Genomic DNA, 24,007 nt, shown 5'->3' on the forward strand with positions numbered 1-24,007 from the left:
AAGTATCTACCCATCTAATAACTACTGAGTGAAATAATATGTTAAATGTATTCTGTATCATTCTTAGAAATGTTACACAAATACAAGGATTACTTTGGGAGTATTTATATTTTTGGCCTCAGTATTTAGCTTGGAGCTTTTACGGAAGAGGCACTAAAACATTTGGGAAAGTGATCAGACTATCACTTCCTAGTTTCTGTAAGATAATGGTAGCCACCTAAATTCTCTTCAGGAATCCTACAAAAGGTTTCACATCAACAAGGAAAGCAAATAAAATCACCTATAGCCCATACCTACAGCATAACTAGGAAACAGAGACTATAACAAATTTCAATTTACATGTAAGTGAAGAAATTAAATCTGAACCCATCAAAGCCAGCACCTGGAGGCCTTACCTCAGTAGAGTCATAGATACACTGCAAAACACAAAATATCCACTTGTGATTTCTTCTAGAAGAAAAGAGAATGGATATAAAACCTGGTGGCTACCACAGCACTGGTAGAGGCTCCAAAAGAATTCTGGCTCAAAAGTGGTTAATCTTTTACTATATGATCCAGCAATCCCACTCATGGGCATATATCCTGAGGGAATTCTAATTTGAAAAGATACATGAACCCCAATGTTCACAGCAGCACTATCTACAATACCCAAGACATGGAAGCAACCTAAATGCCCATCAACAGATGACTGGATAAAGAAGTTGTGGTATATTTATACAATGGAATACTACTCGGCCATAAACAATAGCAAAATAATGGATTTGAAGCAATATGGATGGACCTGGAGATTGTCATTCTAAGTGAAGTAAGCCAGAAAGAGAAAGAAAAATACCATATGATACCATTTATACGTGGAATGAAAAAAAAAAAAAAAGACAAAGAGCTTATTTACAAAACAGAAACAGACTCACAGACATAGAAAACAAACTTATGGTTACCAAGGAGGGGAAGGGGCTGGGAAGGGATAAATTGGGAGTTTGAGATTTGCAGATACTAAGTAATATATATAAAATAGATAAACAACAAGTTTATATGGTATAGCATAGGGAGCTTTATTCAATATCTTGCAACTTATAGTGAAGAAGAATATGAAAATGAATATATGTATGTTCATGTATGACTGAAGCATTACTTTGTACTCCAGAAACTGACACAACATTGTAAACTGACTATACTTCAATAAAAATATATGTATACTAAAAAAAAAAGAAAGTATTCGGGACCATAAATATAAAAGAAGCTCTAACCAAAAAAAAAAAGTGGTTAGTCTTGTGGAGAAGAGACACGTGATACACAATAGGGGAAGTATACTCTGACGGCTTGGTGGAGGAGGAGGGGAAACAGAAGGAGGAAGGGGAGGGAGAGGAGGAGAAGGAAGAGGAAAGGAGGGGGAGAACGTAAAGGAGGAGGAAGAGGGGAAGGGGAAGAAGAGGAGGAGGGGAAGAAGAAAGCAACTGAAGTTAAAAATCCTAAGAAACAACACAGTATCAAAGCATCAGAAAACCAACTAACCAACATTCCAAAAGGAACCATTTATTAAAGAAACTGTTTTTATAGTTCCAATAATAGAAAACACTCGTGAACTAAGAAAGCAAGTAACCACTTCTACCCACCCCTCATCCCTACCACTTGGCCCAGGAAAATCCTACATCTGACATATTTCATCAGAAACAACAACAACAAAATACCCAAACATCCATAGAAAGCTACTATAAAGTGAAAGTAGAATTAGAACGATTCAGGTGATAAAAAGTACTCCACCAGCAACCTCCAAAAAAATAAAGTAGCAAAAATTGCAATGCAATACAATAAAATGAATTAAGTGTAGTTAATAAATTAATGCAAATATGAAAGAAATCTGAAATCTAAAACCTCAGACTAGTAAAGGACAAACAGTAAGTAAACATGCAAAAAAGGGGAGGGGGGGAGAAAGAACACGGAAAGAAATTAGAAAAAAATAAAATAAAATCATTTCTAAAATAAAGAGAAAAACACAACATGCCCAAGGACCAAATGACAAAACTCAGAGTACACTATGGGACACAGTGGCTGAGAATGAAAAGAAACCAGAAGAACAAAAATGAAATACAGAGTTTAAAAATATCAAAGAGAACATGACAGACATAGAAGATAGGCAAAAAAGATTCAACTTGTGTGCAACTGGAGTCCTTAAATAAGAAAAATAAAATAATGAGCTAGGACAGAATTAATGCTTTTTTCCAGAGGCTTTAACTTCAGGAAAACTTTCTGAAAATAAAAGGACTGAACCTTCATATTGTAAGGGCCCTAAATGAGCCAAAATGCTCAGCCTTAGGTATATCCCAGTAAAATTATCAGCCTTTAAGATAAAGAAAACTATTTTTAGCTTCTTGATACAAAAAAAAAAAAAAAAAAAAACCCAAGTTATTTACAAAGGGAGAAAAATCAGTCAACAAAGGAAATAAATTAGACATTACATTTGTTGATAACAAGACAACAATGGAGCAAGGTATTCAAGAAGCTCAAGGAAATAAAAGTGTTGGCCAAGAATTTTGTATCTAGCCAAGCTGCCCTTTAGGTACCAACACTAGAGAAAAGCACTTTAAACATGCAAGATTAAAGAAAACTGTACTCATATTGCATAATCTACTAGATCAAGAGCTTCCTTTAAACAAGGGATTATTTTGGAAAGCACAACACAAGGACAGGTAGTGAACATTGTATATATGTAATTGCAGATCAAGGACTAAAACAAAGGTACTAGATTATACTAGATTAAACAGCCCGTGCAAGAACACCCTAACCCTCCTTTGTTGCCCTGAAAGCACTTAACAAAGCTCCCACGGAAGATACCCTCCCCTATGCCAGGAGGATGGAGAGTATCTTCATCGCCAGAGATAAGGGAATTCAGAGCAGAGGAAGCTGTATAATCAAACATTGCTACTACTTCATTAATTTGCCACTACAAGCCCAAACCACTTTCTTTTGTCAAATCTTCACAAATAATTTATTCTTTGTCTAAAAATAAACAACCTGCTTTGGTCACTTCTTGAGTCCTACACCAATGGGACAACCATACATACAAAATTAAATTTGTTTTTCTCCTGCTAATCTGTCTCGTTATCAATTTAATTATTAGACCAGCCAAAAGAATCAAGAGGGTTAGAGGGAAATTTGTCCCTCCCTTAAAACAGACAAATACAAAATGCAGAATATTTTTAAAGGATATTTTTAAAAGTCTAGACTCTTCAAAGCATCAATGGAAAGAAGTTGTTAGAAAAAGGTAAAATAATAAAAGAAACTAAAGAGACATTACCAAATGAATCTTGATGGAATTCTGGTTTTGGAAAAGCAACTATAAAGAATTTTCTCCTTACAACCATGTAAAATTGAGTATGAACTGAATATTGGATGATTATTATGGGATTATTATTATTTTACATACAATAATCATATTTTGGTTTTGTAGGAGAATGTTCTTGTTTTTGGAAGATACATGCCAAACTATTGAGATGTCTATGCCATATTGTCTGAAACTTATTTTCAAATGGTTCAACACACACAAAAAAAGAAAAATGTGCATGTATGTTTTTGTGCATATGTGTGTGTATAAGTACAAGGATAAAGCAGGAGAATGGACTGGATGAACACACACAGCAGACTATTAACTGGTCCTTCTGGGTGGAGAATATACAAATATACATGATGTCTATCATACTACTCTTACAATTTTTTACGTATGAAATTTCATAATAAAAAGTTGGTTTAAAAAAGTGAACAAAATATAGAATAAAAAATGACAATATGGAATATGGCAAGAATAGAGGCCAACAAAACACGTAAGACCCTAAGAAAATAGAAGAAAGTAACAAAGAGTAGTAACTGTTATATAATTAACTATTAATAAATTCTAATCCTATTGCTCATCATTACACATGGAAGGGAGGATGGGGCAAAACATTATTGTTCTTAAATAGTTAGCACTGTTAGGTGTTCTAGGGCATACAAAGGAGAAAGAAAAAAATAATCAACATTAGTTGAATAGCCTCCAAGCTCCAAGTTCATAAACAGAATATAGTATATAACAGTGAGATATTTATCATTCAGATGCTACTGGAACTAAGATGAGGCAAATAATCATTTTTGAGTCCTTGCAACGAGCATAAAGGAAGAAATGATCATTTTCTGAATATAATTATCAAAGAAACTGATGATTCAGGTAGGATGTTGCAGAACACAAGAGACCTTGTTAAATGGAAATGGAAGATAGGGCACACTTCAGTATAAGCAAAAGCACTGAAGACTGGAAAATTCAAGAACTGTTTTGGGGAAACAGATCAAGCCTTTGGCTAAGATAAATATGTAAAGCAGAAATTTGAGAGAGAAGACTATGAAAGCAGTTTGAGATCAGACCACAAAGATCCTGGAATTCAACGCTTATCTAAGAAATTTTAGATTTTAAGAAGTGGACCAATATAAGCAAGTCTTTAAGTAGATATATACGGCTATACCATACAGGAAAAAGGTAGGGAGATAGTCTCATTTACCAGTTAAAAGACTAGCATATTGACAGATTGCTATAACCAAGCAATCCTATCTTCTAAACTAAGGAAGTAAGCTGTCTGTGCTCCCACCCCTCACCCTCATTACCTACCGTCTGCTCAACCTAGAAAGCTTTCTATAGCCTACTTTTTTTGTCACCCTGATTCTATTGTGAATTTTACACAAACCTAGGTATCTTTTGTATATTTAGACATAAAGTAGATAGTATACCAGAAGGTGTTTCATAACTAAACACAATTAAGGAGAACAAAGCTTCTGTTACATTATTGGGTTATGGTAGTGGACTATTTAACCAGGTACCAATATTCTCAGATGGTGGTTTTAAAAAAAGAACAAATAATATGACTATATTACTGATTTCTCAACTGAGGTTCCTCATCTAAATCACAGAATGACTATTTTCTCAATTCTCCCATAAACAGTATAAAACCAGCACTATTCTAGATACACAAAAGTTAAGTCAGTATATACAACGCATGTCTTAGGACATTAGGGCTTAACTCTTTCCTGGAACCCCAGTTTAAACAGGCTGTAAAATGAAGTAAGACTACTTGCTTAATAAATTCATAATAAATTGAGAAATAACTGAAACTGTTTGAAGAATGGTTGTTTCTGTACAGAGAGGAACTTGAGTGAAAATTATTTATTAGAAAATCCCAAAACTCATTTCTCTCATCAAAAGTTATTCAATCACCTCTATGTCTGCCTGTTCTTAAATAGTTTATCTAAAAACTGGTTATTTCAATCATTTTGTCTCACCATCCTTTTCAATACTCTACTGCCAGATAACCTTCCCAAACACCCATTTTATCATGCCTCTTTCTTGATGAAAATAAAATGACAGAAAATAAACAATGAAATAAATATAAAGCCCTATAACAATTCACCAGGGCAGCTTGGGGTAGTACAATGTAGATGCACTTTTTAGGGGGGAGGGGAGGTTTAGGGGCTCTCAGGCTTTTAAGTCTTTTGGGTTTACATCCTAGCCATAGAGTCACTGTGTGTCCTTTGAAACAGTTATCTAATGTTTCTAAGTCCCTGTTTCCAAATCTTTAATAAAGCAGTTTATACCTCTCTCATTTTGTGATGTGATATTTGTAAACACCTTAGCACAATATTTGGCATCCCTAACAAGGCTGTCAGTTAATACTCATTAACCTTCTAGCATTGTAAACTTTCTTGAATCTTGCTAGCCACTTCCTTTTCAACTTTGGCTTGATCTTCAGCCTCAACCAAACACATGTCTTCATTGCTCCTGAATGATTCATACTCATCTTTCACCCTAAGCTTTTATTTTGCTATTTTTCTTTCTTGGAATGCTGCTTTCTTCCTACTCAACTAACCAAACTCTATCCATCCTTTATGATCTAGAAGATTCAGCCCCAATTCTTCCATTAGACTTTCCTCAATTCTACCATTTCATACTGATTTGATTCTTTCAAAATGCCTAGATGTATTGCTTGTTAATTTTTTGGCATTTTATCATAAAATTTTAGAGAAGATAAATTAGTAGTAGGCAGTAGATTCATTAAAATGCTATTTTAACTCTGGTAGCAATGAAAAATGGAGCATTTTTCTACATTAAAGACCACCAGAACAAAGCAAAGGAACAGACTGCCGAGTTTCTAAAGGTAGAATATTTGACTGCTGAATATACACACATATATCCTCACATTTTGATAAATTCTGTTCTTTGAATGTGGATACATTAGCACAATACTTAAAAAGTATTCTACAAGTAGTAGATGTTTGATAAATGTTGGATTGACTAATCAAATGGCATAATTTACATAGCCTTTTTCAAGGAATTAAACTTCCATGAGATTCTCATTCATCTTTAGACCATTTATATGTAATAAGAAGACAACTACTACAATTTTCAGTTATACTTTATCAGTGACCTCAGGTTATAACTGCACATAACAAAATGAAGTTGTAAACAAAATAATTCATACAGAACATTGAGATTTTTCGAAGAAATAATCCAATAATTAAGGGAGGCAATGCTTCTATATGAATGATGAACAGGTATAAATGTGTGTATAGCATCCAAGCTATTTTCATCTATCAAAGATAATCAGAAGAGAAAGTAAAAACACATTTTCAGTTAAGTCCCAGATATTTTTTCTTATCTTTGTTATATAAATGCAACAGGGGTTAAGCTCATTTAACATTTTTATAAGTCAGCAACTTCAGAAAAGTTATACTGCCAAATTAAGAAAATGGCCAATTTACAATTCATTGCAAATATTTAAAGAACACAGATATGAACGGTAGATATAATTCCCAGAGGAACATTCTATATAACTGTGAGAGATGATATAATATTGAGTGTGTAGTCCCACACTGTACTTAAACCAGTGCTTCTCAAACTCTTCCTCTTAAACAGTCCCCCTTAACAAAATATCCTTATAAAAGCTGAGGAGAAAGAACACATATCCCCATGAGTAGCATAACCCAAAACTATGCCACAATTCCAAATTTCTCATGCTTTATCTTTAAAATTCATGCTATAAAAAGATATGTCATATTTATTCTTTGGCTTTGCATATCTCCTGACACACAATCATGTACTCTCAATAATAACATCTGACCCAGTTTGAGAAGCAATGACTTAATCCAATGTATGTGTATCTGAAAAATATCTTCCTAGATTATGATACTGGAATAATTCCATTTTATAGTGCCAGGGATAAATAATAATAAAAATTGCTTGACATATTTGAGTACTAATTATTTAAAAGGTATTACATTAGGTTTTTAATATATATAATCTTAATTTTCAAAATGAAAGTATTATCATGTCAACTGTAATGAAGGAACTAAGGCACAAAGAGATTAAATAGCCATCCCAAGATAATAAAGCTAATTAAATATTAGCCACTTGTACACAAGTCTTTATTATATCATGATTTCATTAATATTTTATTTTCACAGAAATCTCTTTCTCTGACCTGTGTTTTTACCTTACTTTTCAAGAACTTCATGGAGATGAACTGTGAACAACCTAATGGCCACTAATGTCTAAAAAGAAACTTTTAACTAGTTCTAGAGCTTTAAGACTGATGAACAATGGAAAATGTAAAACAATTTATACTAAAAAAGAAACCAATATCTAGTCACTAAACTGAGTCAATTCTTAGGTCCAAATAAGGCTTGGCATTGTAAATAGGATAGGATGTAAAATTTCATACATAAATTCTAGGTGTGATCCAAAAGGGCGGCACAGAATGACAGAGAGACAAGGACTGGAAGTTACTTAGCAAATCCTAAGTACCCTTCATTAGCTTCTGTCACTAGCTAGAACACGTCCTTGAGTCAGTTACTTGCCTCTCTAGAATTTATATTTACCATATGAAAGAAATATGCTAGCAGATTTTTAAGTTCCCTTCCATTCATATCTTTAATTCCATCCATAGTTTTAACCCCATTCATATCTTTAATTACATTTATATCTTTACCATTCTTGCCCACTCATTTCAGTTTTGATAGTTAAGTTTCCATTACTCTCAGGCAGTATCTCTTTACTAGTTATTTTTAAGCAATTAGTTTTTTTTTTAATTTACTTTTCTGTACACACAAATATCAGTCTTGGTCCTTCTTAAAAATATTCCCTCACTCCTTGTTTCTTAACCACTTCATTTTACAATTTGGAAGTACTGAACACAACAAAACTGCCCAGTGAAAACTGCTCCTTTAATAATAAGTTTACTCTAAGCCCTACTGTCAAAATGTTTACGATATCAGAAAGTACTTCAGTGTATTTATTTTTTAAAAGCTTTGGTGATTTGATCTTAAGGTTAAATTATATGGTGTTTTTAATGCAAATATTTAAGTATATTAAGAACCACAGGTAAACTATGCCACTAACCATCTTCCAGTTTGATTTGCAATCTGCTCTTCTAATTTCTGTAGCTCCAACGTGTAAGCCATTATCCGAGCATTGCACAGCATGAGATTCTTAACTGCATGCAAAATCTGGTCTTTCTGAGTGCTCAGAGAGAGGAGTTTCCATACCCCATCTCGTATTCGAGTTTCTAAATTTATTTTTTCTTGAATACTGCAGTCCTTAAAAAAAAAAAGAGAAAGCATTTTTAAAAGGTAACAAAAACATGAAAAAATACTCAATGTCACTAATTATCAGAGATATGTAAATTAAAACTACCATAAGTCATCACCTCACACCAGTCAGAATGGCCATCATTCAAAATTCCACGAACGATAACTGCTGGAGAAGGTATGGAGAAAAAAAAACCCCTCCTACACTGTTGGTGGGAATGCAGTTTGGTGCAACCATTATGGAAAACAGTATATGGAGATTCCTCAAAAAATAAAAATAGACTTACCATATGATCCAGCAATCTCTGGGCATATGTCTGGAGGGAACTCTAATTTGAAAAGATACATCCGCCCCAATGTTCACAGCAGCACTATTTACAATAGCCAAGACATGGAAACAATCTAAATGTCCATCGACAGATGACTAGATAAAGACGCTGTGGTATATTTATACGACGGAATACTATTCAGCCATAAAATAGAATATAATATTGTCATTTGCAGCAACATGGATGGACCTGGAGGTTGTCATTCTTAGTGAAGTAGGCCAGAAAGAGAAAGAAAAATATCATATGGTATCACTTATATGTGGAATTTAAAAAAAAAACACACAGATGAATTTATTCACAAAACAGAAACAGACTCACAGACATAGAAAACAAACTTATGGTTACAGAGGGAAGAGGGTGGGAAGGGATAAACTGGGAGTTTGAGATTTGCGTGTACTAACTACTATATATAAAATAAATAAACAAGTTCCTTCTATAGAGCACAGGGAACTATATTCAATATCTTGTAGTAATCTATAATGAAAAAGAATATGAAAAGGAATATATGTATGAATATATATGACTGAAACATTACACTGTACACCAGAAATTGACACAATATTGTAAAGTGACTATACTTCAATTAAAAAAAAGAAAAAGAAATTAAAAGGGGGTAGCAAAACCCCAAAATTATAACATTTCTTTTTACCCCCAAAAGATGGCAAATGTACTAGATAGTATTACAATTTTATACCATATTGGAAAAGTAACAAAGTTTTTAAGTATGACAGTATAAAATTTTTTAAAGCTTTTAAAAAACTTTTTTTGGAGGAGAGATAATTAGTTTTTTACTTATTTATCTATAATAGAGGTACTGGGGATAGAACCCAGGACCTCGAGCATGCTAAGCGTGCACTTTACCACTAAACTATACCTTCCCTCCACTTAAATACTTTTTTGCAAAATTTTAATTTCTTGCTTTATTAGGAAGTGTTTACAATTTACTAGATAAACAGAACAGAAACAAAGGTGAAAAATATTACACATTCTTACCCATAACTGTACAAAGTTGAATAATGTCCCCCAAATAGTCCTGTCCTCCCAGAACCTCAGAGTGTGATCTTATTTGGATATAATTTTGTAGATGTAATTAGTTGAGAAGAGGTCATACTGGATTAGTGTGGGCCCTAAATCCAAGGACTACTGCCCTCAATAGAGGGCCATGTGAAGACACCGAGGGCACACAGAGAGAACAGCATATGAAGATGGAGGCAGAGATTGGAGTAATGAGTCTACAAGCCAAGGAACACCAAGTATTGCCAGCAACCACCAGAAGCTAGAGAAGGTGAGGATAGACTCTTCCCAAGGGACTTCAGCAAGAACATGTCCCTGCAGATACCTTAATTTCAGACATCTGGACTCCAAAACTATGAGAGAATAAATTTTTGTTTTAAGCCACTCAATTTTGGTAATTTGTTATGACAGCCTCAGGAAACTAATACAATATAATAACTAATGTGAACAATGTAGCACATGTATGTATTACATAGGTTGTATTGTGGGATGGCAAAATTTAACTGATGATACTGATTTAACCTAGGGAAAACTTTCTAAAAACCAGCTGCTGAATAAAGGACCTAAGGTTTAACTGCAGGGAGGTAAAGGCTGTTTGTTAGGGTAAGCAGTGTAAATAAAATTTCAGAAACAACAGAATAAAAGCACTGTGCTTAGAAAATGTCAGAAGTTTTAGCTACTCAGAACAGAGATTTAGAGCACAGATTTGGATATATTTATTTTAGTTTTGAAACTACTAGATTATTTTAGTTCTGAAAATTTTTTATTCTATACAATGATCTTACAATGGCCTGGTTCTATAAACAAGTTTCATATGTAACATAAAAATTCTATAAACTAAAGCATACTGTTCTGATTTAATTCAGTGGCTTCTTAAAAATTATAAATCATTGGATACTCTTTATTATACTACAAAACATAATAATGCTTCCTCTTTACTATACTACAAACATATAATAATCTTTCATTTTAGCATGTCTATTTCTATAATTAAAGAGATCATCCTGGCTTCTGTAGTAAAGGAATGAATGCTATAATTTACCTTTTAATTGGAATAAAATCTGAATCAAAAATGTGAATGGACTCTGATAACAAAAGTTCCAGATATTAAAAAGACAATCTTTTCAAAAAGAAAAGCTGAAAGTTGGGAGAGCAATCGCCTATGAAGATTACCTGAAAAGAAAAACTGCAGATGATTTAACTTGACTATTCAAATCAATCAAATGTACTATTCACATGCAGAAAACAGATCTGTTTAATTACCTTCTGTAATTACATCATGTAATCACTACATAAAAACCTTTGTAGTACAACTCAAAACTGGTGTACTATATAAATGTAGCCATTTGCTGGTTTTTCTTCTTTACACATGACTGAATTTCAACAACTCCATCTCATCTTTTTATGACTTGTCTGTCCCAAGTAAATTCTTCTTTAATATAATTAGTAATTAATTATAAGAATTATCTATGTGACCCATATGTCTATACTCTGGCAGGCTGGTTAATATTGGAGAGTACACTTAGGGAGCAACTTGAAGCTGGGATGAATAGCTTTACCCCATGACCTAAATACAAACAAATACCATCTGGTGCCATTAAATTCAAGTTTGCTTTTTAAATACTACAGTGAGGCAGCCAGTTGAACTAGCACAGACATTCTTAAAGCTAGCTGCACATTAGAATCACCCCAGGGCAGAGAGGAAGGACCTTACAAAAGTACCTACGTGTATGATCTATCCCAAAATGATTAGGATCTCTGGAGGTGGAACCTGAGCATTTTTTTTTAAAGTTCCTCCACTGATTCAGTGCACAGCCCGGGTAGAGAACCAGGGCTGGAATACTTGAAATTCCCAAGCAATCTGGAAAGTTGCAACAACCTTAAGGAACCAGTAGGTGGCCACAGCCACATTAAGAAGTAAATTTGGACTTCTAAGGTTTCCATCTTATTAATGAAGATTGTCTCTCTTCATCACTGATTAATAAAAACTTCATAAAATTATAGAGTCTTGGGATATAGTGTGAAAAGGAAATATAAAGTCAGGGTTTTAAAAAAATCTTATTTTTAAGGTTAAACATTCACTAAGGAAATGAGATATCACTAACAGATACTAGAATTCCATTCTTTAGAGCAGTGGGCAGCAAACCATAGCCCAGTCAGCGCCTGTTTTTGTAAATAAAGTTGTATTGGGGCACTGTCACACCCATTTGTATGTTGTCTATGGCTACTTTCAAGTTACAGTGGCAGAGTTGAATAATTTCAAGAGACTGTGTGGCCCACAAAGCTGAAAATAATTTACTATCTGTCCTCCTACAGAAATGGTTTGCTGCTCCCTACCCAGCCAAATTAACGTACATAGTAAACTGTTATCTTACCTTCCCTGCTCTGTGATGAGTAGATGTGGACTGGGAGGGCTGACACAAGTGGAATAAGTTGTTAAGTGTATGTATGTTTCTTAATGTATTCAGGGTGGAAAAAAAAAAAGAACCATTGTGTTAGCCAGTTTCAGTACACATCTATACTTCTTTTAGTACACATCTATACTTTTACATGCAGAGAAAACATCTCTGGTCAAGCGATACTCCTATAGCCCTCCCCCACCAAAAAAAATCCCTATGGAGTCAAAGGACTTTTTTTAGCTACAAAAGGATGCAGAGTGCTCCTAGGCTAGGAGTGATGTCTAGTGCTAACCACAGTGAGAACAATGATCATGTAATGAGGACTCAACGGTGCACTCAATGGTAATGTTCACTGACCTTAAAGAGAAAGAGTACGGAGTTAAAACCATCAGTGCCTCAACCACAACAGCAGAGTCAAGATGATTAGGACCCATGACAAAAGCATGTTTCCCTGTATCTATCCCTCCTAGAAGTATATGAACTCAAGTCTCCAGGAAGAACAGAGAATGGAGAGAGAGCCACCCTCTTTTTATTTCTTCTTCAATTTTCTAAATAAGGGCTTGCTTGTAATCAGATCAAACAGAAGCCATCTTATCTTACAGGTATTTAAAATCAGGCTGGTAAAAATAAATTGATAGGGCAAGGCTAAGAATGAGATAGATGCCTTAAATGTGAAAACCCATATAATGTAGAAAACAGAAATATACTAGATTTTAAGAGCTAGAAGGGCAAAACTGAAGTATAAAAAATGGCCTTAATGTTGGAATTAAGCACTGACTTAAAAAAAAGAAAAAGAAAAACAGAGGTTTGGCTGATGGTAAGAAAACTGTAGTAATCCAGATAGAAACCATTATCCACCTAATGGATATAGTAAACCATGTTAGTAGCTAAGATGAAAAAGACTGCAGAAAAGTATATACAGTATATACTCTTTCTAAAAGAAATTACGTATATTTTAAGAATTGTTTATGTATAGAAAAAAGTCTAGAAATTGTTAACAGCAGTCATTCTGGGGAATAGAGTTGGAGAAAGAATTCTTAAATTCATGTTTCTATGTTTACTTTCCCACAATGATATAGTATTATTTCTTGAACTTTATTTTTATCAAGATTTCAAAAGCTTAAACATTTGTAAGAAAAGGTAGGTGGCTGCCACAACTGCTCAGATTAATGGGACAGAAGATAACAAAAATAGTCACCGCTCAAGCATGTTTTCAGCACTAGGTACTGTGGTTAAGTAAAGAGGTTCTCAAATTCCAACAACTTTCTAGAATAGGCAAGTCTACAACTGTGTAAACTGATACTTAGAAAAGACAGGTAATGTATTCAAGGTTGTACAACAAGCATAGCTGGTTTTGGGCTTAATCTGACTCCAAAGCCAATATTTTACGCTGTGAGTAGTCACAGGTGATACCAAGTTTGAGTAAAGGTGTTTCACCAGTGAATAACCATCTGAAAAAAACTGGTTTTATCCCTATTAGATGGCAGGTTCATTAATATCAAAGGAAATACACCAAATAAAAATTCAGTTTTAGGTACAAAATTCTCTTACTGACCCTCAGTATTCCTGATGGGTTAAAACCTATTTCTATTTTGCAATATTTCTCCAAAATCCAAACAGAAGGAATTCCACAACTCAATTACTTGAATTTGTTGCTGCCTAAGAAATCATTAAGAAATCATATAAATAATCCAGTCCTTATGTATATTTAAGTATTTGTTTTCATTCTATGTAAACTTCTTTTATGACCTTATCTTTTTGTGTCTTTTGTATCATTCCTAAATATTACTGCTGCACACAGCACAATAAGTGGTCTCACCAACATCTATATGATAAGTGCAAGTACCTCACTACATCAGCAATTGACTAGAAATCAAAAAAAATTTTAATAATTAGGACAACCAAAGTACATAACAGAAAAGAAATACTTCACATCGAAGATGTTTGAAATTTTTGAAATGCTGGTATAAAACAGCATAAATTACTGATAAAGGTACTAGATTTTTTGCAAAATTCTTAATGTCTTGTTTTACTTTTCAGCACAGTATTATTGAAGACTTCCTAATTATTTTGTATCTGGTGAGGGTTCTAAGACTTCTAGAAAAGAAAACACGTTGCTAAGCAAAGATAATAGGCTGCTATTATTACTAATATACTACCAATACTGACCTACAAAACTGGCAAATTCTTATGGTTTAATCTACTTCAGAAATCGGTAAAAGAAGGTGGAGATTAAACTGGAAATGGAGATTCAGCTTAAAGACATGAGTGTTTTAAGTTTTCTTTAAAGGTTAAGAGTGGAAGGGATAGCATTTTAATAACTGCTAAGAAATAATATTAGACTACATTAAGTAAAAAGGCGTCTAACACACATTTTACATGGCTAAATAGCAAACACCAAACTTCTCTCCTATTCAATTCAAAAAGAATCCACAATCAAATCAACTTTTTCCTCAAGTTCAGAGGTCGAAGTTTGCTTTTCCACCCCACTCCAGCAAGTTCATACTGTGTCAGACACAGCGCCTACAGTAATTGTGCTTTCCACGAAATCTAGTAATAAGCAAACTGTCTTCCATTGCCCACGGTTGAGCTTCCTAGAAATCCCAGGGCTCCCATTCCCCCGGTGTCACCTGCACTTGCAAAAACAGTGTCCAAACCCTGGGAGGAGGGGCGGCGGACAGGTGCAGCCAGAAACGCGCGGCGAGACTCCAGCATCGCTTCCCCATTCCAGGCCTGTTTCCTCCCTAAGAACCTGGAGGCGGAGGCCCGGAGGTGGGAATAGGGGGATTTCCAAGCTCCATTTGGGCCTCAGAAGTGCAGTGGCCTAGTCCTTCCCTTTGTCTCTGGCCATGGCTGAATACGAGGCGCAGAGTGGGGGCTTTCCCGCCGTGCAGACGAAACCACAGCAAGAGGCCCTAAAGCCAGGCCCTCTCCTCACTCACCTGCTGGGCCGGAAGCCCCGCTGTGCGGCGCTCGGGCCCCCTCAGAGTCTGCGGCTCCATCCCGAGCGCCACAGTCGAGGCTGCCGCCACTCCGCCAAGGACAGGATTTGAAAAGCCCGCCCGTGACTGGTGCTGTGGAGGACGCCAACCGCCGCTCGGCCATACCAAGGGCTGGCCGCGGGGGGAGGGGCGAGGGTCTGCGAGCCGGCGCGCGCCTGCGCAGTGGGCCCGTGCGCGGCCGGCGCCTCAGGTTTTCCAACAGATCCGAGTTCTGGGTGCCGGGGAAGTCAGGAGCGGCTTTAAGGCGCTGATTGAGACGTGGGCGGGCCCGGGACAAGAGTGGGCGGGGCCGTAGGGAAAGCGTTGATCACTGAGCTCACCTAACCCGGTGTAAGGTTTAGGCTGGTGGTTTTCTAGGCCAACCCTTTGAGCCGCGAGCCTTCCCACCGAAGTTCCTCCAAAGCGCTCGGGCCGGCTGACGCAAGGCTGCAATTTCTGGACTCCTACCGACAACTCCGAGACACATGGTATCATCACTAGGAACCTGGGGTCTCACTCCCAGAGAACCAAATGACACGCTCTCAGCGATCACTCTCTCACACAGCACAGCTGGTTACCCGGGGTCACTCATAGATCACGGCGTTATTAATCAGGCTGTTAATCAGGCTGGTGAGACGCCGTGTCAGGCATTTCACAAGGCCTTTTCTTTTGTCCCCAGTGTTTCTTTATAATTCCAGATGCCCCCACTCCAAGTAGTCTCTCCTCTCTCGCAAAAGACCTCTTTGATTAGTCTTTCCCCTCCAACATCCAAGTTGGCAGCAGAATGAGGTGTTATTTCTTGCTGTCCCTAAAGACCAATATAAAGACCCTTTTAATTATAATGGGAAATTGATTATAATGGGAAAAGTATAGAACCTTTAAAAATCAAAATTATTATAATTAATTGGCAAAGTATGGAATCTTTATAAATCCAAACACCAGAGATTTCAGGCCCTTGTACGGTCTTTAAAAATCCACTGTACTCCCTTGAAAAGGCAACAGAAGCCTCCTTGGCTTCTGTCATTTCTTCTCCTGAGGGAAAAAATCTATCAAATCAACCCACTGACCCTCACCTCTTAAAGGCTGAGGGCATTTTTCATTCCATAAATAAAATGCCATGTTTTTTATTTACCTGAGACGGTTCCTGTTTGGGTCTGTTGTCCCAACCTCGCACGGATCTTGTCCTAGACAAAATGGATATTAAATTATATACTCACATTAACTACAAGGCTCTTTTTAAACCAGTTAGTTTGAAGATGAGCTTCTGTAAACATAAAGAATGCCCTTTCTCTCAAAAGGGTAATTTGTCTCTTTGAGGCCCTGGACTAGGTAATACTAGAAGTTGCCCATCTAGGAATGACCCTCCCCTTACATTAGGAATGTGTGGGTCATTAGGGATGACCCACATCCTTACACATAACTATAAAATATGTGGAGCTCAAAATTACCAACAGGGTTCACCTCATTCTCTCCAAACACAGATCTGAATTCCAGAGTCATTAGGTACCCTTCTCCCAGTGCATACCTCTCTCTTATGCTTACCACTTTGTGGTAAAATTATCCTCTACTCAAAGTGAGCCTCATGAGCCTAGTATAGTACCTGACTCAGAAATTCAGGGAGCTCATTATCAGACACATATTATTTCTCATATATCACACACAGCACTCAGACTCAGACCAAAATACTTAAGAGAAACTATCATTTCATGGAAACAGGAGCAAGCTAACCAATTTTAAATTGAACACTGATGTAGAAATATTTGATGAGTAAATACTAGGTATATAAGTGGAGATGCATTTATACTAGGAAAAAAGAGATCAGGGAGAGGTCACATTTAGTAAATATCTTTAGAACAGACAGTTGCTATTAAAGCCTTTCTCTTTTGAGAAGAAATGATGTGGCTCTATCTCTTTATTATTCATCAAGGGATATGCCCAGGAAGTGCTTAAGATACAACTATTACACAGTGATTAAAATACCTCACATTTGGAATGCTATTTCCTTCATTATACTCAGATCCTTTCTTAGTACTACTAATTTCATCAGTTTCCTCTGCTCTGTCTATGTGATGTAGATGAAAGTAAAATGGAAACTACCAAAAGGTTAAAGGTTTCTCAGGTGTAGTAGTTTGCTTAGCTTGAGGATGGATGAATGAGTGAATTTAACAACTCCCAGAAGGTAAGAAGTACTACCTTTTGCTGCCTCAAATGTTTGAGAGAGAATACATGGGCACGTCTCATTTGAGAGTTAACATTCCCACCCTCCTTGGGCTCCCACAGCAGGTAGACACTCACCCAAATACCCAGGTGTAGGAGGTTGAGTGATAGAATTACTGTCCTGTCAATATCACTTCCCATTATAAGTTCAACATTTAATACTAATTACAAGTATTAGTTATATCTAACATAACAAATAAATAATAATAATTAATTAATAGAAAATCAGTATTTGACATAAATAGGACAGCCAATTTAGATAATACTAATAAATATGAAAGGATATTTTTCTTCTTTTTATTCATTTTATTCCTCTTTAACTCTCTAAAAGGCCAAAAGAATGAAAAGTACTGAATTTGAAATCAGCTCTCTTACATAAAAGATCCATTATTTAAAAAAATGTGATTTGCCCCAGAACAAGTAACTGTTGTGGTTTCTAATATCCTCCTAGACATTCTTTAAAAAACAAGACCATTTAATTTAATTTTCTATTAAAAATTGTCTTGGTGCTTCGTTTACTCATCTGTTATCTTGTAGGTAATGAATTCAGAATGAAATTCATAGACTAGAGTTGTAGCTTGAATTATATACATAAAAAAGAAGGAACTGAAATAAGGATGCTAAACAGAGGTGTAGCATTTGCTTAAATGTATAAGCCATAATCTATAAACAGCTGAAGCATCATATACTCTTAAGGAGGATATGGAATACAGAGGCAGAGGACTTATTAGCCCTATGACCTTGGGCAAGCCACTCAGTGTTCTTATCTATAAAACAAGTATAATAATACCCAGCTTGTCTTTTAAAAGTTGTTGAGAGACAAATGAGATAAGATTTGTGAGACTGCTTTGTAAACTGGTTATTCCACACAAACATGAGACATTGCTACTGCAGGAAGAAAACATGAGTACTTGTGAGCAAATGTACAGGACCCAAGGAACACAGAACTGAATGAGAAAAGCTTAAGTGAAACTTATATTCAAGATAGATCATCCACCACTGAAAAATAATTAATACCGAGATTATATATATAAAAAATTCCTGCAAATAAAAAAAGGCCAACTGGAAAATGATCAAAAGTTTGGTAGACATGTATTATAGGATAGTAAATTCAAAAAGCAAATAAAATGTGAAAAGTAGCTCAACTTTGGTATTAAACTGTAAATTGCAAATTTGCAAATTTACAGATTAAGACCTTGTGGAGACAATTTTTTATAGTCACTAGATTGGTAATAGTAAGAAGTTTGATAATACTAGGTGGTGAAGATATAAATCAGAAGCATACTATACACTGGTAGAGAGGATATAAATTTGTTCAATCACTTTGGGAAAAAATTCAGAACTATCTTGTAAAGTTGAAAATGTGAATATCCAGCAATTCTGCTTTTAGGTATATATATATCCTAAGAGGAATTCTTGCAAATGTGTACCAGCAACATTGCTTGTAATAGCAAAAATATTAAAACAATCTAAATGTTCATTTCAGGAGGATGGATTAAAAAAAGTGGTAATTTACCCAATGGAATATTATATTTCAGTAAAAATGAATATACTATAGATACAAGTAACATCATGGCTAAATCTTAGAAATAATGAAGAAAGCAAATTGAAGAGTACATAAAATACATAATTTTTATAATGCTGAATAAGAGAACCTAAATAATTTAATTTACATTGTTTAGGAATACATACATATGGTAAATTTTTATATTTAAAAAGAAATAGAATGATAAAAACAAAACTCAGATTGACTAAAAACCCAGAGTGACTGTCTCTGGGAAAAAGGCAGGGGGATGGGATGGAGACAAAGCATGCAGATATAAAGCTACTGGTAATGCTTTAGTGCTTACATTGGGTGATGGGTTCACATGTATGCACTTTAATGTTTATCTGGTAACTTACCTATATACCACATATATTCTTTTGTATGTCTCAAACATTTCATAATAAGAAAGAATTCTAAAATATTTAAAATATTCTTGTACAAGTTAAACAATTATGATAAGGTATGGTATTTTAAAAAAAATACTTACTTGGCAAAATAGTTATATATTCTTTGGCTTACAAAATTTGACTTACATTTAATTCATTTCCAGTACATTTTATGCTGTGTGACAGTTAGAGTAAGCCATAATACACTAATGCCCATGCCCAGTGAGAGACAAGAACTGGCCATGTGGATTTATCTGTGAACACTTAAGAGCCACTGCTTAGGAGCTTGGATGGGAGTAGAGGGTGGGTGGAATTTGCAAAGGATGAGAGGTTTTGTCAGCAGGTAGGGACGAAATTAAGTGCAATTTGAGTTATTACTGTTAATGTGACCTGCATATTACACACAGGCCTAAGGACATTTGAGTGGCGTTAAAATCAGAGGGCTCCTTACTGAGCCAGCGAATCAGCGAGAGAAATTAGTTATATGACTTGAATCAATAGTCCTCAACTATAGCAGGCAAAGATTTTTCAAGGTTTATATAGGCTTGGGCAGTTTGAAAGGAATCATCATCACGATCCTCAACTTAAGTCGCCCACCCTAAAACTGATCTACCTAACAACTTGCCCGTTCTCTAGGCCTCACATAGGTCACCTTTTCCCATTTGACATAAGAAAGGCATCACTTTTACCCAATCCTACTGCATGCCCCAGGGTATGAGAACCATCTGGGAGCCAAAAGGACAATTAAATTTATTGGTGTTGATGTTGCTATAAGCAATGAATCACAGGCTTAGTGCTTACATTTATAAAAATGAAAACCACATGTGGACTTGATGTTGAAAGCTGTCTCAGTCTAGCATTATTTATAATAGTCATCCATGGATACATAAACTAATTGGAAGGAATAAAAGGTTCATCCATCTTATATGAGATTCATATCCCAGAAAATTTTACTTTTGATGTTTAATATTCATCCATTATAATTTGTAATATACTTATTTGGTTTTTATCAATTGTGTACTACTAATCGTTTTACCAATGCAACCCAAAAGAAAACTCTTGACAATTAAATCTTATAGTCACATGAAATGTAAAAATTTATAAAATTCCAATTTATATGCATATGTTTGTTGTGGAAAAACATGATAAGATGAGCAATAAAGACCTCTCAAGCATAAAAATATTTTATATGAGCATAAAATTCTGTGGAGGAAATGGAATAAAAATACAAGTGCAAGTAGGAAAAGGAACACTAAAATTTCCAACTTAGAGACAAAGTTGTTAATATACTTAAATGCTAGCTGGATATCAAATCTTTAACATTTTGGATTCCATTAGATACACTTAATACGTTTTAAATTTTAAACTGTAATTGCTTTCAATACATCAGCAATTACTATTTGTAACTATTTAAATATATGCTAAAACATAACAGACACCACTTCAAAAATTAAGGATTAAAGTTTTTAAAAAATTCTTTTAGGAGTTTTGCACAAAATTTTTTGAAAACTGCTGATTTGGATATTTAATAGCAGACGTTACAATACTCAGACACATCTGTTTAACAGAAAGGCACACCTGCAGACTCACTTGCTTAAATTTTTCTCTGATCCTGCTCCCTCCACTCCCAACTCCCTCACAGTCTCTGATGCACCTCTAGCTTCCAGGACAGATCCAGCTCCTTCTCTAGGTAACTTTTTTCTTTAGGTTCATTAATGCCATCAATTAAGTTTAAAGCACAAATTCTTCTCTTCCCGCTTTGGTTTTTTAGAGGTTCCCTTTATGGATATTCACCATCGTTTTCTCCTTCTCAAGACTATCTTGGCTATTATTGGGTCTTTGCTTTCTCACATAACATTGTGAACTAGCTTCTCAGGTTCCAAAGGGAAAAAAAAAAGAAGCCTGTTAGGATTTTTTATTAGAACTGCGCTGAATTTAGGAGGAAATTATATATTTAGGATATTGGGCATTCCTATCCATGAACATCACATATGTTGCAAATTTAGATCTTCTTTAATGTCTTTCAATAAACTTTTATAGTTTTTTCCACATAGGTCTTGCATATCTTTGTTTCATGTATTTTTGGATTCCTTGTATCTCTACTTGCTACTGTAAATAATGCTTTAAAAGTGTCTTCTATTTGCGAATTAGTATAGAACTGATTTTCATCTATTGGTTTTATATCCAGATATCTTGCTAAATTCTCTTATTATTTCCAATAAATTGTCTGTAGGTTTGGGGGGTATTCTGTGTAGATGACTAAGTGTGAATAATAACAATTTTCTTTCTTTTCTGATTCTCATATTCTTTTTACCTGACTTACTGCAGTGGCTAGGACATGCAGCCAATACAGTGTTAAATGGAAGTGGTGATAGTGGGAGTTTTTGTCTTCTTCCTGATTTTAAAGGAAATTTTTCTAATGTTTAACTATGTCTTTATCTCACCAAGTATACTTTGTTTACCTTCTAACTTTGGATTTATGTTCTTCATTCTTAAGAATTAATGCTTCAAAAATTGCCTCTCCCCTGTTCTCTCTATTCTGTCATTCAGGGACTACAGTTAATAGGTTAAATCTTACTCTACTTTCTTATTTATCATGTTTAAATTCAGCTGATCTCAACTTTCTTCCAGGGAGGATTTGCCTATGCTTCTGCTGGGAGCCTTAAGGCTCTAGGTATCTGAGATTAGTTAACTCAGATTCTTAGGTTTGATACAAGAATCCCACGTACAGGTCCTTCAGGCCACTGACAGAGCAAACCTCTTTGTGTGTGTGTGCATATATGTGTGTGTGTGTATATGCATGTGTGCACGTACAGTTTACAACTCTGGTTTCAACTCAAGGTTTTTTGTTTGGCTGGTCATTTTTATTGTTATTCTAATTTTAGTCCCTTAGAGATTTTTCTTTCTGGAGTTCTCAGCAATGCTACAAAAGTTGTATTATATGAAAAATCTATGATTCATGTAAATTTATTCAGTAGTGAGAGGAACCATTATTCATGAAGTCCATCATGCTGCTGATATAGAAGTCCACTAGAAAGTATATTTTAACACCAAAAAGATAAGAAGTAAATAATTACAAAATAAAGAGCAGTCTTAAATCACACATATTTCGTTTTAAGGGAAACTCACCAAATTATCTTTGTGTTATTTCTTCTGTAAATGCAGCCATCTGAAAAATCTGCTCAGTGTCCCAACAAGGTCATAGTCCCTGAAGCTCACTTCAAATGTGTCCAAAGAGGAAAATGAAAAGATAAAATTTTTTAAAGGGTTGAACAGAGAGCCATGGAGAGTAAATGGACTGGAAAGTACCTTCCAGATCTAATAAAGGAACATTTCTCCCCTCTTGGGATACAGGATCCTTACAGTGTCTGCCTGCTGGGATTTCACACCTGCGACAGGGCAGCAGCTGCTGTTTTCCATTTGTCTCCTTTCTAAATGGGAATAGTTACTGAGGTTACCCTGAACGTGTTTTACCGGTGTATACTGGATGTTTGGAGAGCAGATGCCTTTTAGTTCATAGGTTTTTTGGTTCAAGAAGAGCCACACCCAGGCATGACTACAATGTACCACTCATAGATCCTGCTCTTTGAACTTGATGTCTTCATTGAAAGGCACTTCTGGGTTTTCTCCTTCAGGGAGTGATGAATACATATTGCCTGTAGAATGGAAAATGAATTGAATATTTAGTGCCTAATAGGACTGACTGTTGTAATCAGTAACATTCACAAAATATTTCTGGCTTGGTTCCTTTGCTCATAGGCTTGCCTGTTCACAGTTATCCATGTCAATGAGGCATGCTTTGGCTGATGAGCCATGAGCAGAAGTGTCTGTGCAGCAGCTTTAAGTGTGTGATGTGCTATAATTTTCTTTCCCTCTGTCCCAGTGACAGGCAACTTTCCAGAGAGCAGATGGTACAGTATCCTAGGTTTCAGAGTGAGAGAACTAGAGAGCCTCCAGACATCTTCTGATGGATGCATATTAAGAGCAAGAAATACATCGTTGCTTTGAACCTCTGGATCTGGGGATTGTTTGTTGCTGTAGCACTACCTAGCCCTGACTGATACAAGTACCAAACTAAGAGACAGGATTTAATCTGTAGTCTAAGCCCTGCCACCTAATATCTATGTGCCAGATCACTTGATCTCCGTAAGCCTAAATTTCCCTACCTGTGACACAGGACTAATCACTCTGCCTTTATCGGCTTCACAGGACTTTTTTTTTTTTTTTTTTTTTTTGGTATCCAGTATTTGTTTTTGTGAAAGTTTGAAAAATGTAAAGCATGTGCAAATATATGTCAGTAGTGTCCTCAACAACACTGAATTGTTTTATGCCCCCCTATATAATGCTAATCCCAGAAGAAAACATAAGAAAAGTTATGAAAACTCAAGATTTAAATCAGATAACAGTGAAAAAAATCAGGTAACAGTGGAATGAATGACTTGATCATTTCAGCCTGAAGTAATATTTCCATCTAATACAGCTAAATAACTATGCACACCTTCTTTTGCAAACATAAACTTCTTTGAAGAGTCTT

General features: G+C 35.4%; 1 protein-coding gene across 2 annotated transcripts in view; it reads right to left on the reverse strand.

Annotated features, from left to right (window-relative positions):
- The window catches only part of RTKN2 (rhotekin 2), a 76,189-nt gene extending 53,087 nt beyond the window's left edge, over positions 1 to 23,102 (reverse strand). The window contains exons 1-3 of one of the 2 annotated variants that reach the window (XM_032491474.1): positions 22,603 to 23,102; positions 16,457 to 16,508; positions 8,414 to 8,610 (exon numbers count right to left, since the gene is read on the reverse strand). In XM_032491474.1, the coding sequence (XP_032347365.1) occupies positions 8,414 to 8,496 (83 nt within the window). In that variant the 5' untranslated portion in view covers positions 8,497 to 8,610; positions 16,457 to 16,508; positions 22,603 to 23,102. Of the gene's footprint in view, positions 1 to 8,413; positions 8,611 to 16,456; positions 16,509 to 16,785; positions 16,806 to 22,602 lie in introns of those variants that run through there. The other variant, XM_032491473.1, reaches the window with a different exon arrangement.
- Between the last annotated feature and the right edge of the window lie 905 nt (positions 23,103 to 24,007).

Source organism: Camelus ferus, chromosome 11 (genome assembly GCF_009834535.1).
Source record: "Camelus ferus isolate YT-003-E chromosome 11, BCGSAC_Cfer_1.0, whole genome shotgun sequence".
Classification (NCBI taxonomy): Eukaryota; Metazoa; Chordata; class Mammalia; order Artiodactyla; family Camelidae; genus Camelus; species Camelus ferus.